At 37.0% G+C, this 17571-nt stretch overlaps 1 protein-coding gene across 1 annotated transcript in view; it reads left to right on the top strand.

Moving 5' to 3' along the window:
- GPHN (gephyrin) overlaps positions 1-17571 on the top strand; it is a 185631-nt gene that overhangs the window by 131142 nt on the left and 36918 nt on the right. The window contains exons 10-13 of the mRNA XM_010007733.1: positions 4337-4379; positions 5896-6033; positions 10077-10169; positions 13225-13280. Of these exons, the coding sequence (XP_010006035.1) occupies positions 4337-4379; positions 5896-6033; positions 10077-10169; positions 13225-13280 (330 nt within the window). The remainder of the gene's footprint in view (positions 1-4336; positions 4380-5895; positions 6034-10076; positions 10170-13224; positions 13281-17571) is intronic.

Raw genomic sequence — 17571 nt, 5'->3', positions numbered from 1 at the left:
GCAATACCTCATAAACAGGCCTGCCTTGTGTTTAAGAGACAGTTAGAGGAGCAGAGTTCTTAAATTGTTGATGGCTGCTGTGCTTTGCATACCCTGCTTCCTTCATTTCCGCTTGGCGAACACATTCCCTTTGCTGTACCTTAGTCCTCTGTGTCTGTATGTACGTTTGGGTTTCTGCTGGTGGTTCCACATTCTGCATGCTTTCCTAAAAGCGAAGCAATGTACTTTCCCGTAAATGAGAAAGACTATGGGTTAGCCTCCTGTAGGCTCCGTGTTCCTGAGAAATTGGCTCTTCCTGTTGGTGATAACTCATATTTTTATGTCATTGTTCTGAATTGTTCTTCGTGTTGTAAAATTGAGTTGAAATGTACTCCCATAAGAGTTAGCTTTTCATATTGGGCTGGAAACTCTTCATCTTTGTGTAGCAATTTGTTTTATTATAACCAATGGCTTTTAATTGTACCTCCCATAATGAAGAGCTGACTTAATACTCTGTGCTTATCTTGTTATGACTTTAAAAAGGTAAGTAATTTCTCTAACTGTTCCTAACAGTCATGGTAAAGTGTTAAAGGGTTTTTCAATTTTCTTTTTTTCTTTATTTTTCACATTAATTTTTCATTTGTAGCATGAATTTTTCTTTGTGTCTTTTTCTAATTTTTCATGTACAAAACATTTTTGTGGACTGATTTTTATTTGCAGCAAAACATATCATGTAGATTTAAATAAATCAAATTTAGTACAGTCATATCATTTTTCAGACCAATCATGATTGATAGGTAGAAAATGTCAGCAGAACTCTTTATTTTACCATTCCCTTAATTTATTTTTTAGTACTTTTATTTCACATTCTATTTACAACTTCAGTATATGGGAAAAAGCTTACTCTGCATTCCAGCATGATGAAATTATATCTTAAAGAACATAAAATCCAGCTTGCTTAAAAAACAGAGTAATGTGAATTGAATGCTTTGGGTTTGGTTACATTCTGCCTGAACTACACAGGGGAATGGTACTGGCTGGCAGCCCACTGTATCTTCTGCCAAGGTACATCATGAGCCAAGAGTCTGTAAAATGGACAAACAATAAATCTATACTTCTTCTGTTAAAAGAGAGAGAGCCATAGGTTATTATTTCTGCAACTACCTGTGAATGAGAGTTATAATAAATAATACTACTAATCTCTCAGTAATCAGATCCAGTCAGTCATGGTACTATATGCAGTGGAATATGGATTCTTCACAGTAGCTGTGAAAAGAATACAGATTTTTTGTAAATGTTACAAATAACCAAGTAGTAAAACATAAAATAATGAATATAATAAAAAGCACTTAAAGCACATGACCCCGTTTATACAAAGCTCCATTGCTGCTAAAAATCTATGTGTTAGAAAACTGGTGGGTTTTATTAAAAATCATATTTTACTGAAGTTTTGTTTAAAAATAATATTTAATTTATCAATGTGCAATTCACAGTAAACAAACAGAAGTATTATGTAATAACTAATTTTTATGTCAATTATGTTAAAACATGGTTTGTATTCTGCAGCTGTGAGCATAGGTTGGGAAACAATCAAGTCTAGCTGATCAAGCTTTTTATTTTATTATCATGGATTCCTCTTCCACAGCTGCTTTTAAAATTTGTGGGAAGCAAATTATTTCTCATACTGCATATGTTGCCCATCAGGTGAGTGATAACATGGAAACTTTAGACTGGGTATAAGAAATCAATAAGTAAATTTAAAGTCCTCTGTGTGCACAGAATTTTAAAAAAAGACCTGTAAAGAGGCTGTGTATGAAGCCAGCTGTCTTTTGTTGCCATTGTCATTTGGACACTGTAAGAGCAAAACTTTGTCAGCACGTTTTTTATATTGGAAGATTTGATCTGCAAATCTCAGCTGCTCTGTTCATTATAAATCTCTTGTTTTTGTCCATACACTAGCTCCACTATAGGTTGGAAGGGCTTAAAGATGAACTGAGGAGGAATAGAGGCTACAACTCGAGAGTAACTATTACTGCTCAAAGGAGCTGTTTTCCATTCGCAAACATTGCTTTGCGCTATGGGTTTGGGCTCCTTCTGTTCCTCCACTTTGTTGAAGACTCTCTCTTGACTTCCATTTTACTTCTTTAGCACTGTCTTTGTCTGCTAACATTTTTCCTCCTTCTCTAGTAGCTTTTATCTGTGTCCTTTGGATCACATATTTTACTTACTTTGTTTTAGTAGATTGTTTCAAATGTTTGTGTTTTGTATTTTTTATTTTCTTGCCTTTTTCTTTAGGACTATGTTACCTCACTGAGTTTCATTCCAGTTTGCTGAATCGCTTGGTTATTTTGCAGCAGGCCCATCCCTCGTTTTCTCTTTTCATATGGTTTTCAGTGAGAAATAAGAGAGCCTCTTCCATTTTAAACAGTAGCCTTACACACATAGGCCCATGTCTCTTTTTGCACACACCATCTTCTGCCTTGCCATGTCCATCCTGCTTCTCTCTCTGTCATTCTCAGTCTATGCCTCTCTCTCTTCCGTGCTTTCTATCTTGTCATTATACCATCTTTTTGGTCCAGAATTGTCCTTTGGTAAATTATAGGTAAATATTTGCTCCTTCCAAAGGGAGTTCATGTCTTGTCTTTGAAATCTCATAAAACAACTCTGGGCCAAATTTGGGCACCATTAATATTTTGTTTGCAGTTTTCTTGTATAGCATTTTTGGTGGGAAGGAGGGAGGGTTTGGGGTTTTTGGTTTTTTTTGAACAACAGTTTTTTTCAGGGAAGGACACCATAACCCACTCTAAGTTGCAACATTACTTTCCATAAGTTATTCCATTACAATAAGTAGACTGTGTCGCGCTGTAGAATCCAGTTTTTTTGTGTGAATATACATTTGGGGCAAGCTACTGTGGAACAGAAGAAAGAGGTTTAGAAGTTGAGCATGGTTGGCTTCAGCCTTAAATAGTTGTTCCTTTCTGAAGACCACTTTTTGGGATCTGAGTGTGTACTGTTCTTCATCAGTTTTTAGATCATACATTTCACTTTCTAGACAGTTTTTCTATAACTGCATGTTGAAACTGTAGTCTGAAAGTAATCTGGATTCACCTCTTCACGTTTTCAGCAGAGACAAATATTCTGCAGGGAATTTGCAGACTCAGCATCACCTGTGCTGTTCCACTTCCTTCACCACATGTACATGGTTTCACTTTATTTGTCCTCTCACTGAAATCTAGCGATACATTTGTCAATAAAGTAAGAAAGGGAAGGATTCCATTCATATTCTCTCAAAGGCTTGTCTTCCTCTGAAGTTTACTTTAGCTGGAGTTTTGTCCACACAAAAAGCATTTTATTCAAGTGTTCCCAGTTCAGTCACCTGACCTGCCAGAAGGTAGACTGCTGTTCTAGTTAGTTCATCTAAAAACTTTTAACTTCAGTGTTATTATACAATGTGCTATCTTTTTGAACCTGAGAATTAACAAGAGCCGATGCTTCCATATAGTTTAAACTGTGTTATGTTTGCAGGACTGATACTCTTCATTATACAATTATTTTTTAAATCTGCATGGTAAACAGATGGAACTCTGAATATCTGGTGTTACCATATTAAACCAAAGTGATTCCTCCAATTTCCCTGGAGTCAGACTAATATATCTGGAGTAGCACAGTGGCAGCTAAGCATCTAGGGAGAGGATTTGTTGAGAAACCAGTTGTCATTCTCACGGTAACTTTTAAAAGTAGAATTGCACTGTAGAATTCATACTGAACATAGAATTTATTTTAACCAAAAAGAAACAACTGACTAAATTTATCTGGCTCCAACCAGGGGCTGTTTGTGTAATTGCGAGTTGTTTGTACAATTGTGAAATAGTCTTATTAAATATCTTCAGAATCAACACAATCTAAATGGAGTATTTACAACTCTTTCTATATTACCTGAAAATATCAATAATAGAAATATAAAGGAGATCATTATAATATAGTTATGTCTAATCATAAAACAGGACCTAGATTCAGAGTTACTGCAATTACAATTGTATAGGAAAACATGGATCTTCTGTTTAAAACAAGAGCTTAAGAAGTAATTTTAAACACTGTGTTCTTTTATTTTACTCTATTACTGTCCTTGGGCCATCTTGTTTCTTATGCGGGGAGTGGTGGAATCAAATTGCTTGTATCAGATTCTGACCATCAGCTACTGCCCTTCTGCTTAAATGTACTTATATAGAATATGGAGGAATGTTGCTGAAAATATGTATAACCTCTGTCTTAGATCCCAGGAGCTTGCCCATTATATCTCTGTATTTTGCATTCTTGTTAACTTCTGTAGCTCATAGACTCTGTGCTCTCTCTGCAGGTCCAGTCTAGGTGCAGCAGCAAAGAGAACATCCTCAGAGCAAGTAAGTACTGAAGCTTCACAGCTCTATTGAGAAACTAAGACTGCTCAGAAGACAGGAAAGGAATTAAGTCAGTTAGAAATTATTTGTGCTTAACAATTTCACAGCGCTTGCTTTTATCATCATGTCATCTTCTAAATACATACAAAGAGATTGTTCAAGTAATTTCTTCTAGGTGGTCAGTTTTATTTGTCTGTACTTTGTCTTCAATATAGTTACTGCGTTAACTGCAAAAAATTAATCAATGAACAGTCTTCCACACAGAAAAACAAGCATGTGTCAGGGCTAAAAGTTTTGTATATACAGATTGATTAAGTGACCTTCTCTTATGAAGGAATAACTTGGATTGCATGATTGTTTACTATTTTTTGTATTCTTTTTAATTAGAAGACTACAGTTAAAGCAATAATTATTTTTTTTCCAGAATGTGAAGGCACTTTCAGCAGTAAATTGGATATTTAGGTAGCTACTGCAAAGCAAAATCATGTCACTAAAAATTAGTTTCTGTTATTTGTTAATGCTATCTTATTATAATTTATATTGCTTTAGCAATATTGTTATGTATTACATAGAGAAAATCATCCACTTTATAAATACCTTCTTGTTCTAGGCAAATCCAATCAAGATAATTCTACAAATGTCATTTTCTTAATCTTTTGGGGTTTATCTGTTGCTCTTGTTTATGTATTCCTGCAATAGTTCCCTCTCTTCATTTGCTTATCTTCACTTTCAAAATCCTTTAAAGTTTGTTGTCCCCTCGTTTATTCTCTCAGTAAGTATCAAGAAATTAAACATGCTACTGACTTAATTTTCGAACAACTTTTGTCATATTTTCTCCAAACCTGCCCCTCACACCTGGGAAATGTAAGCTTAATCTATCCTGCTACCTTCACTCAAACTCTACATTTAATTGTCATTTTTACGTGGTGACTACAAAAGCTTGACAATGGGTAGGATGCCCACTAGCTGGAAACACTGTCTGCTGTCCTGGCTGTCTGCTGATTTCGTTATGCTTCCCTCTATCCTCCTTTCAAACCTTTTGACTCCCATCATGCTCATGGATTGCAAACCCACTGGGACAGTGTCCATTTTGATGTTTTATCTGTGTGCTGCACATAGCCTATTGAGATGTGTTTGTGGAGAGCAGAACAGGAAGTGAATCATCTGGGATTCATAGTTCATAGAACTAAGCCTCAGATTATCATCTTCATTATAAAACACTGCATCATCTTGAAGGGTTTCTGCTTATCAGGACTTCTGAGTTTTTTCATGAAAAGGAAGGATATGCACTTTTGTGAACTTTTTCAACTGCTGATTGCATTTTGCTTTAAATCTCTCTTTTGATTCTAGTTGAATATGGTGCCTTCCCGGTGTCTGACATAAATGCTCAATAGTGATAATCAACTAATTTAATTTACCCCAAAGTGCACGATTAATTGCAGTAAAGTGGTTTAAATTATCATCACTGTGTACATTTACGCATTGTAGCATAGATAAACTTGGTGCTCTCTTGTTGCAGGTCACAGTGCAGTTGACATTACCAAGGTAGCAAGAAGACACCGCATGTCTCCATTCCCATTGACATCTATGGACAAGGCCTTCATCACAGTTCTGGAGATGACCCCAGTGCTTGGAACAGAAATCATCAATTACAGAGGTATTTTAAGTTGAATGCATTGTGAGAATTTCTTTATTTTACAACCTTCTTGAGCACTTGCTCTTTTATTCATGTTGTGAGGGGGCTGAGACAGTACCTTCTGCATGAGAAACTGGTTTATGATAGGCCAGTAATAGGAGCAGAGGTCTCCTTTCAAAGCCAGGAAAATGTTCACTGAGCTCAGTACCACTCCCTGAAGGGATCTGTAATGGAACTTTAATTAAATATATAAATTAGTTCTCTCTGGGTCTGTGTTATATGCAACAAAGCTAAAACATAGAAACCATAATTTGCTTCAGTGGTTAACACTGAACTTTTGTGGATGCCAGGTAGCTTCAAAGTCTGCTGGGATGGTTCCCGCTGTTCTCTTACTGTGTGAGATTCCCACTAACCTGCTTTTAGTCTGAGATTAATGACAAAATCAAAGTGATTGTTGATTCCTGGTCACGTGTCTATATCTTTAACAGTTCATCTCAGTTTGTTTATCCAGATCCTACTTGCCTACTAGTCATTCCAGAATTTGCCTCTTCTCATAAAGGCAGCATAATTTCCCTCCTACTTGCATTTAATGTTTGATTTATTGAAACCTATAATGAAGGGTAGCTGGTAGGGATTTATATAGTGAGGTTGTCTTTAAAGGCACCAAACAGCAAGCAAAATGGTAGACCTTGTGATTGTGTCTGTATTAGTAAATAAATGAGCGTAAGTGAAAGCATTTTCCAGCTTTAAAAGGAGTTAGTAGGACACCTCTCATATTTATTTAGCTAAACTATCTTCCCTTCTGAAATAATGTGTTCGTAATGCCTGTTAGGTTTCTCCATTGCTTCTAGTATCCCTTACTCCAAGCCTGGATATTATCTGAGAGAGTGTTCTTGGCACAGAACAAAACAGTGACAGGAAGCATGCTGATAGTAATCCTAAAGTAGGTAGGGAAGAGGAAGCCTCCTCCAGGGATTCCTCCAGATTTTCCGCAGGTAAGGTGGTGAGCAAAGAGATAGTGAAACCACAAGCCACAAGAGGCAAAATGCTTAGGTGGTGAGACTTGACAGCAGAGAGGTACAAATGGTTTCTGAATGGGATACTCTGACATCTGACTTGAAAGCTCGAAGTTTTCCTGCTGTTCACCAAATCTCGGTGCTGCCACACATTGTGATTTTATTCTTGATTAAATTAAGGCATGCTGTTAGTCTCTCCATTCTATTGCCTTCTAACATAAGTGGAGGGATGAGTGAAGTTGTCTTTTGCAACATGACTTGTACTTTGGTAAGTATATTGCTCACTACCTCTGTAGATCATTTAGTCTCTTCCATATTAAAAAAAAAAAGAGAGAGAAAAAAAAAAAGAAAAGAGAAAAAAAGCACAAAAAAGCCTAAAACATTTTACCATGAACAAAAGGCATCTGAAGCGTATTTCCCACCTGCCAATATCAATATTTGGTATGAAGCCCCCAATGAGACTTTTATTCCAGCTGAATACAGTCACCTGAACATTGCTTTGTAGATATATAAGGTTAAGTTTTTAGACATCATGATAATGATTATTCTTCTGAAACTAAGAAGAGGCAGAAGTTTGATGCTAAAAGTACAAAGCAGAGGCAATCCACACTTTACAGGCTTAAGCCTCAGAACAGAGTTTTCTGATCTAGTGCAAAAGCCTTTTAACTTCTGTAGAGTTTGGACATTTTTTTCCACTGCTTATTCATTTTGAACTAACTCATTATTTTGGTAGCATTGCCTTTTCATAACACACTGAAGTGCTACCAGGGCAATATTACAAAATGAGAGCTTATCCATCACCTCTAGTAATATACCTGTCTCACTGCTTTATCCCACTACCAACACACTGAGAAATCAGAATTCTTCACAGAACTGCACCAGTTTCACCAGCTCAGCTTTAGAAAATGCCCAAATTTGAAAAGTGAGTTTAGTGTAATTCTCTATTTTGTTTTAGAATACATACACTAGGAACATCACAAGCAGCAGTTTGATGACATGAAAATATTTCAGAACATCTTTTTTAAATTACAGTTAATCAAAATAAGGTCTGATAATTTCTTTCTAAAATTATTGCTCCAATAAAGGAGAGTACAGAACTACTTCATATGGTACTTTGGTTGCTGACTTGCTTAATTTTAAATGCCTACGGCTTCAGCGAATAATTCTTACATTTTTCTCCCCAAAATTAAATTAATTCCTGCTACTGGCTGGCCATTTATTCCCTTCAGATATTGCATGGCACAATGCCAGGAACACACTGTTCAACTTTGCTCTAATTGGTGTGGTTTTGCATGCAGACAAAAAGTAAAATGAAGACAAAACATGCCTGCTAAAATTGAGAGCATCAGTTTTGCCTGACATTTTGTGTGTCTGTGAACAAAGGGTGTTTTTACTAGGCTTTTGATTGCTGCCTCTTCTATGCTATAATTTAAATGTCTGCATCTGCATTCTTTTTTAGTGCAAGTGTACAAGCTTTCGTGAGCTTTCTAGTAACTTAACTATATTGTGTATCACAGACAATGATACATAGTGATGCACAGACATCATAGCCATCACAAAGGTGCTTTTCTAGTTGCTTTAACACATTTTATCAGTATTTTCATGGCAGTACCTGTTTCAAAAATGCAACATAAATATTCACCTCAGGCTGAAAGTTGATACATATGGATATAAGCACAATGATGTTACAGTTACTATAATTATAATTAATTATGAACTACATCACTTTGTGTTAATAAGTAAAATATAATCTCCATTATAATACCACTTCACTGGAGCTAAACATTTTCTAATCAAGTAGGTACACTTTTTAACAAACCTATCCATTTAGTGTGCAACATGAGGCCTTCTGCCTTCCCAGCAAACCAGAACCACATTGATTTCCCCATCTATAAAACAAGAAACACACTTTATGTACATCTCTCTTTTTGGCTTGTCTGAAAAATCATGATCTATGAAGTAATATCCACACAAATTCTCCTGGCAGAAGTATTCATGCATCCTCTCATTCCTTTATACTTCCAGCTGGATACTGCTTTCCTGTGCCACAACAGTGGTCTCTGTTAGGAGATGAGCTTCCATTCTTCTACTTTAGGCATAATGGAAACAAGTCAGTCTCAGTAGTTCTGACCTATGTGCTCTTTCCCAGTCTTTCTAATCACACATGTAATAAATTTTTCTCACTCTCCCACTGTATGAAGGGCTAAGATACATATTTTCCACTCCGTTCTACCTCATACTAAAAAAAAAAAGCACTCACTGGCTTTATAGAAGCAAATGTGTAGTGCACACTTGACTGAGAGTGAAGTAATTCATATCACTCCTCCTCCAGGGAGGCAGAGCCAAATTGCAACTCATCAGTCATAGTTGCTAAGTGAAGGGAAAGAATATGTTTGAAACAGCTATTAAAATATTTAGAACTATAACAGCGTAAATTTACATAAATAATCCTGACACTTATGTGCACTCACCCTCCATTAAGCAGAAATGCTCTCAGCAATTAGGCAAAGCTAATCTATTGCAAAACATCTTTATCAATTTATGGAAACTTATCCATCATTAATGTTTATGTTGAGTCCTCTGGGCTCATTCCATCACCTCTCACCTTTTGCACATAGGATTCACCTCTGAAGTGTTTTTTTTAAAGCTTTAAAAAAAAAAAAAAAAAAAAAAAAAGACCCTTTTTTAATATATATACAGAAAAATGTCTTTTTAAGAGATATCTGGAGAAGAACTTGTCCTTAAGGAAAAAATACTTGGTTTTCTCTCTTAATGCGTATCAGAGCTGTTACCTCTGGGTTGAATACTTGGCCTTCACATCTCCTGTCAACAATTTCATCATAACCAGGAACACAGACTTACTGAACAAATCTTTCATCAGTACTTTCAGACTCCAGTCTTTTTTCATTTATGTAGAGGCAGAAATCAAAAACCCAAGAGACCTATTCCTGTCACATACACAAACTTTTCACCCAGCAGAGCACACTGCTTTTTTTTCTCTTTCTGTAGATTTTAGTGACATGGAGAATGGTCTTTTCTCTTTTCCAGATGGAATGGGCCGAGTCCTTGCTCAAGATGTATATGCAAAAGATAACCTACCGCCATTTCCAGCATCAGTAAAAGACGGCTACGCTGTCAGAGGTAAACACTCACTTTGTAGACATGCAGTACAGTGTCTGTCACTTTATAACATGTTAGTTTGCCTATTTTGGATCCAGCAATGGTTATTTTGGTTGTGATCAGATTCAGATCCTGCTGAGGTCACAGTTATGTAGAATGCAGCTGTCTTGAAGGAAGGCCATAAAGCTGAGGTCAGATCTTTTAAGTTGATACTTACATACTTGAACAAGCGTACATCCATGTGTGCTCTTAGACCTGCACCTGTGCTGCTAGTGAGTTTCTTGGAAACATAAAAAATTCAGGAGAGTAACATAACATCTGTTTCTGAATGACAGATTCTTCTGTTCCTCTGTAGTTGATTTAATCAAGAATTTCTTATGTATCTGTTACTTTGTTGAACTGTCACAGATCCAGCCTCCGATTTGTGAATTACTTTATGATTGCATTAGAGAATTTTCAAAACTACAAATCAGAATGTACACTTATGGAGGCATCTGAAAAGAAAAACCCAGTTTTACTTTGAAAATGTTGCAGTTGCTGTATATAAATAAAATGAGTTATGTGACTTTACAGAGGAAGGAGTGAGTGGTTTCTCAGGAGACCCGAATCCATCCTCTGCATTGCCACAAGGTGCTGCATGATTTTGAGCTAGTTGCTTCTCTCTGCATCAGTTTTTCCCTTTCTAAAGTAAGACTAATGGTCTACAGAGAAAAATTAAAATATATATTATTTAGCATTATGCTAGTAGTGATTTCATTGTGATAGGAGCTGAATCATAGTTAACACCATGTTGAAATTTGGACACAGTAGCCACCTTTCATCTAGGGACATTAAAATATTTTTTGTTACTGGCAGCTGAAACAATTGAAAGCAACTGTCCACGAAATAATGTCTGCAAACCCAAGAGGTGGATGTAGGCCAGTAGCTTCCCCAGGGACTTGACAGAGAAATAAAATTCCAGGTATACAAGATGAGTTTGACTGCAGCTGTCTGTCATCTATGTGTGTGAGAGACAGGCAGAACAAAACAACCAGTAATAGCGGCAAGGGGGTGCAGCTGTAGCCAGAGAAACAGAGGTAGTATAATGCTGAGAAAAGTTGAGAGGGGGAGCTCTTAGTAGAATGCTGACTGACAAGGGCCTTGGGATCAAGCAAATACTGTTTTGCAGCCTGATTGCTACAAGGTAAGGGAAAGCACAGTACCTGTCTCAGTAAACGCTCCAAATCAATAGAATTATCATGAACACCATCTTTAACAGCTTCTGTCAGAACCAACACATAAGACCCTAATTTTGGTGGTAGATTCAGAGTAACAGTCCAGAGGAGGGCAGCAAACCTGGTGAAGGGGCTGGAAGGCATGTCCTTTGAGGAGTGGCTGAGGACTCTGGCTTTATCTGTCTTGAAGAAAAGGATCTCACGGGATGACCTCATGGCTCTCTACAGCTTCCTGAGGAAGGGAAGTGGAGAGGGAGATGTTCAGCTCTTCTTCCTGGTATCCAGTGACAGAACGTGTGGGAATGGTTTAAAGCTGTGCAAGGGATGGTTTCGACTGGCCATTAGGAAGTATTTCATTACTCAGAGTGTGATCCAACACTGGAACAGGCTTCCTAGAGAGGTGATTGATGTCCCAGGCCTGTCAGAGGCATTTGGATGATGCCCTCAATAACATGCTTTAACTTTTGGTCAGCCCTGAATTGGACTTGATGATCACCGTAAGTCCCTTTCAACTGAAATAGTCTGCGCTGTTCTACTCTCGTTGTTGTAGACCTGTTATCTCAGAATATGAAAAGGAAAGCTTGTAGGCAGAAATAATCTGGCTACATTGATGGATATTTTTTACAAAAAAATAAGGAATTAGCTTTCAGTCACATAAACCTGTCTGCCCAAAACCTTGTCCACTTTTTTGAAGCTGTATCAGCTGTGTATCACCTATAAATTTGATGTCCATATCATTATTAATGGGGGAACGAAATCTAATTCAGTAGCACTTCATCAGGTTTAAAATAATTTAGAGGATTTTTCTCTTCTTTTGCTGGATCATCCCACTGCTTTTTTTTTTTTTCAGTGAAGATTTGACAACAGTATTCAGGAGTATTATATGCATTATTCAGAGAAACTAGTTGAGGAGTCCTTTTCCACTTCTGTATTTTAGAGTTTGTTCTAAAGCTCAAAGATTAGGCTGTTTGATAGCCATTTAAAGGTAAGTTAATCATTAGTCTTCAAACATGGCTAAGTACCATAGATCATCATCTGCAAAGTTGCAGCTGATGTATGAGTACCAATGTGATAAATCATTACACAGACTGAATGGGCTTCCTTCCTGAAAGCAACTCTCATTACGACAAAGTTATCTAGTTGTACCTTCCTGGTGTTTGAAATAAAGCAGAAGTTATTAAGATAAAGGATGTCACTGAGTAGACTTCATCTCTGGGAAATCGACTTTTGATGGTTACAGACTTAAAATTAATAAAAAGAGATATTTAAATATGATTGTGTGAACCCAGTTTGTCTGAACATTGTTGACAATATGCCTGCTGTGCTTGGACAGGCAGAGTTGCTTGTGCTCTGTATGTGTTTTACACCATGGTAGAGCCACTGATACCACTAATGCAACTCGCTGAAAGACCCTTGAGGCAGGGAGGAGCTTAAACTGTTAGTAATAGTGCCTTTGTTGTCCCTGCAAAAACACAAATTTGGCAAAATTAGAAATCCTGGAGACTTAAAGCTTGTTAAATCAATCATCTCTGACTTTTAATTTTCAGACTGGATTCAGTGGAAAGTATAAGGTAACTTGTTCATTGGCACCTCCTAAAACTACAAAAAGGAACAGAACCCAGACTTATAATGTGGCAAGTCCAAGTTGTATTATCTTAGCCCTGGTACTCTTCAGAAAATGCCAAACCCGTCTGGTCATCTACACAGTCTGTAACCACTGCACTTGTCCTCTTCCATAACCCTTGTCATGCTGACACTGTAGAACTGAATTTTAGGTCATTCTTTGATTCTCCTGTGCTTGATTTCTAATGCCATCATTTGTTTTGCTTCAGCCTTTACCTTTTTATTGTCCATCCCAACAGCTGCTGATGGCCCAGGGGACCGATTCATCATAGGGGAATCCCAGGCTGGTGAGCAAGTGAGCACAGTTTATTTTCTCTTTCCTCTTTTTTTTTTTTTTTAATGTATTTTTCTTTTGTAAGATATTGCTTTGTATTTTTACAAGCCTTGCTAGTGCTACAAAACTCAATATTCTTGGATGTGGCACAGCAGTACTATAGCTTCCTGCTATGTGCCTCAGAACATGATTTCAGAAAGTGATGTCATATAATTACATAAAGGAACTAACAAGGATATCCCAAATGCTTTAGAGCATTGTGCTGACATCCTCAAGGAGTCCATACAGTAATATTCTCCCCTAGTCAGTGCAAGGAGTGCATACAGTAATGTTCTCCCCTTATACAATGTTAGAGGACATAAGGTTTCTGGTGGGATTACAATCCACAGACAGAGAAAAGCAGGATTTAACTGCTTCATACTGACAGATTTTAAGAGGGATGTCAGCCCAATAACTATTTTCACAAGCTCCTTATGTGTTTCACACTGATATCTGCAAAACAAATTTTAATAATTTTGTGTGAAGCCTTTAAAGGTTAATGGTCAGAACAATCTTGAGAAAGCCTGGGAGCATCCAGGAAAGCATGAGTTAATCCAAAATGTTTCTCCAGCTATTTCAAGTCCCAGTTTATAATTTTGCATATTGAATGTGAAATTATGCAGAAATGGAACATGTAACAGGCAAACCAAAGGATTTTACTGTGTGGCCATTTTATTTTGAAAAGTCTTGAATAAATACATGCATTCAAAAGTTGTTTCAGGTTTTAAAACTATTACCAATTGCAGGATAGTTCCATTTTTTTAAAAATGAAGTTCAACTGCCTCTAAATGTATAATAGACATGTAATTTGGTTAATCATGATAGATACAGAGAACTATGAAAATAATACTTGCTGTAGTTCCCATCCATCATTATGACTTATACTTTGGTATAATAGACATCTTCTCAATACTGATATTCACATAAAGTTAGGTTAATGAATCTGTTATACAAAATCTGTAAAATTGCTTTAAATACTAACAAAAGTAACCTAATTAATTTCAGCTGCCTTGGGTTTTTAGCCCTTCTGTCTGCATTTTCAGGCATTGGTCTAGAATCCAAAAGACTGTCAATCATTTCTACAACTCTTCTTATGGTCACTATAAAATAGCAAAAACCAGCAGAGCAGCCTGATTAATTATCACTCCTATCATTATTCACCTGTCAACAATATTACCGTTCTGCTAGTTAAACAATATCACAGCGCAGTGGTGCTTAAAAACAGCACTGTTGAAGCTGTATCTAATGGGAAGACTGCCCAGAGGTCTAAAGGGTTTCAGTGTCCTAATCAGTTCAGCATGTTTTTTAGGGATAAAAGGGCAAATGGCAGCTTGTTTCCCTCCTACAAAATTCAAGAGCTCACAAATGTCTCTCTGCAGGGACAGTCTGTTCTCCCAGATTAATGGGAATGGGAAACCTCTCTGGCAAGAAACAAAAATTGGGTGGGAGGAGGCAGAAAGAGAGAGGGGGAATTATTCTGGAAATACCAGTGCCAAGTTAGAAAAATGAGACTGTTGACCTCTGAATAATTGGTCTAAGATTTTTCCTTGTGCCAACACATCTTCAGGTTCATCTCCCTCACAAGAAATTATTTATAGCCTTGGAAGGCTCCTCAGTCTCATTTCACCCTTCAGTCACTCTCAGCAGCAAAATTCTGCTTTTCATGTTACAGACCAATTAACAGAATGATTCACAGCAGGGAGTTCAAAATAGGTTTAGATTTGGCTTCTCATGTAGGGGAAAAGGTTATGTAAATTTTAGGTAGAGTGGAAGAAAATGGGACTGAGAGTTGCAGAGAGGCCTTGTAGCCAAGTTGGACATTTCTGTATCAATTTGTAAATTGTGTATTAGTTTCTAATTTCCATTTCCAGATGGTCATTTTAACAACCAATTTTTTCTTTTGTATTGAGGAATGATTTCAGACACTGTCCTGCTTTGGGGAGATTAGGACATATTTCAGAGTACTAGCCATGTGCCATCCATGTGGCCTCTGTGTGAAAAACTCAACCACAGGGAGCAATTATTTTCTTCCTGTAGACTTGCATAGCTGGAGCTTAGCATTTCCTGGAAGACTTTCTGAAGTCATTTGTAAGAGGCACTGTGAGTAACCAGCTATAATATGGGATGGGAAACAACCATTTTTCACCTTTCCATTAACTCAGACCTTTTTACAGGAAGAAGCCTGGGTCATTGTAACTCATACAGGAGACGTGTAATCACTAGCAAGAGAAAGTGCCTGAGATGGGAGCTGTGCTTCATAGATTATTTTTATTCAGTGACTAACATTAAATAAATTAACAGTTATGAAGGCAAAGGACAGAACTCCATACTGCCCTGTTCTAATTAAATGTGAGATCTCAAAGGCCTTCTGTGAAAGTGTTGAACAATAATATGCTTTCTGAGAAGGAGTAATTTCTTTATCTTCATGGTCTAGCACAGAAGAGCACAGCCCTGGAGATTCACACACCAATCTGATGCTTGTCTTTTCTTCATAAAGTTAATCTGATCAAATTCTCGAAGGGCAAAAAGATATTAAATATGTGAACAACCAAGTCTAAAAGCAATTGCTATTGTATCATGAATTTGTTTAAATGTTTCAAGTCATTACACCTCAAAAAATTAACTCACCTAGTAATAAACTGCAAAACCATGGGTGCATTTTATCACCATAGGCACTGAGTTCTGGCAGGTTCCTTTTAAATTGCAAATGGGAAAACTGTTTTATGCAGTACATATTTCTTCTAAAAATTGTCACTAAAGTTGTCAGGACTTTAATAAGTTCAAAGCAATATCACCTTTTTGTAATGTGCCTATAGACAGACTTATCAACAACAGTATGCATCAGAGGTCACATAATCCAAGGCATAAGATTTGTCTTTTGCAGTTTTTTTCCTAAAAGTCAAAATAACACACTAGACAAGATTATTTTCACTTTTAAGCATCTTCAGGATAAGTGGCAGCATCTCAGATATTCATCCACAGCTCCTTGCAGATGTGTGCAATAAATAACCTTTTTTTTTTTTTGAGAATTATTTTTATGTCATCTCTTTTAGATACCTACTTTAGGATAACATGAATCTTGACCTAAAAGCACATTACCCATGACATACAGCAAGTGTCATTTTGGGGGGATTTTGTTTGGTTTGGGTTTTTTTAAGTTTAGTTTAGCGCTTTATTTATGTTCTTCTCAAGGGACGCTAGATTTCCATGACCCTTGAAAAGGGTCAGGATTCAATCAGTTCCAGACTCAGAGCTTTCTTGGGATACACAGGTCACTGTGATACTGTGGTAAAGCAGGTACAAACCCTTTCCAGCCTCTTCATAGGCCATCTGTCCCAATGAGCAACCTCTGAAATACACACATTTCAAATAGTCACTTTTCAGAATTTATGACAGTGCTGAAATGGAGCAGAAGAAAGGACAAGCACGAGCTTTGTGTACTGAAAACATTGGCCACTGGTCTAGAATTTGGAGATGTCTTAAAAACAGTCTCCTGTCAAAAGTTGTGGAGAATGTGACTGCTGGGCAGGAGCAAGGGCCAGTGCTTGGGCAGGGCTGCTTGCAGCTCTGTGTGGTGCTACCAAAGACATGCTGATCGCGGTCTGAGAAATCCCTGACATACTCCAATGCTGCACATATGGAATATAGAGACAATCTGCACATGAATTATACGTGGGGCGCAGAATATGTTGGTCTGATGCCAACTGTATGTGGCACATGTGCACTAGTAACAGTAAAGCCTAAATAAGATGGGCTTACTGGAATGCTGTGGGGAGCAAGCACTCGTATTTCAGCCAGGAAATCTCAATCCTCATACCAGCTTCTTTTAGTTGCATTTTTTTAAAACATTTTTTTTCTTTTGGTTATTCATTTCTTAAGTGGTTATAGTCAAATTACAATTTGACTCTGGGTTTTGATAAACATGTATTACAGTAGCAGTAGGCTGCCTGGTGAGAAATTTTATTAGAAATGTGTCATTTATTTTATTATATTGTTCTGAGATTTTTTCTCTTCTTTCCATTGCTTCTGCTGAAACTTTATCCTGTACCATACTTTACATAATTGTATTATATCCATTTTAGGCTTTGCTAGACTGACCTTCAAAAATACAGATACTTTTGTGTGAACTGGTGTTGAGCTGTCTCTCAGTATGAGGAAATCTGTTTAAAAACAAAGCAGCAAAGCAGCTGGTTACATTACTCACAAGCTATTTGTTTTCCATATGTAGCGTGCTGGTAAAACAAAATAGAAAAAAAAAAGGGAAAAAAAGGAA

Source organism: Chaetura pelagica, unplaced genomic scaffold (genome assembly GCF_000747805.2).
Source record: "Chaetura pelagica isolate M959 unplaced genomic scaffold, ChaPel_1.0 scaffold70, whole genome shotgun sequence".
NCBI lineage: Eukaryota > Metazoa > Chordata > Aves > Apodiformes > Apodidae > Chaetura > Chaetura pelagica.
This window is presented reverse-complemented; position numbering and strand designations above follow the sequence as displayed.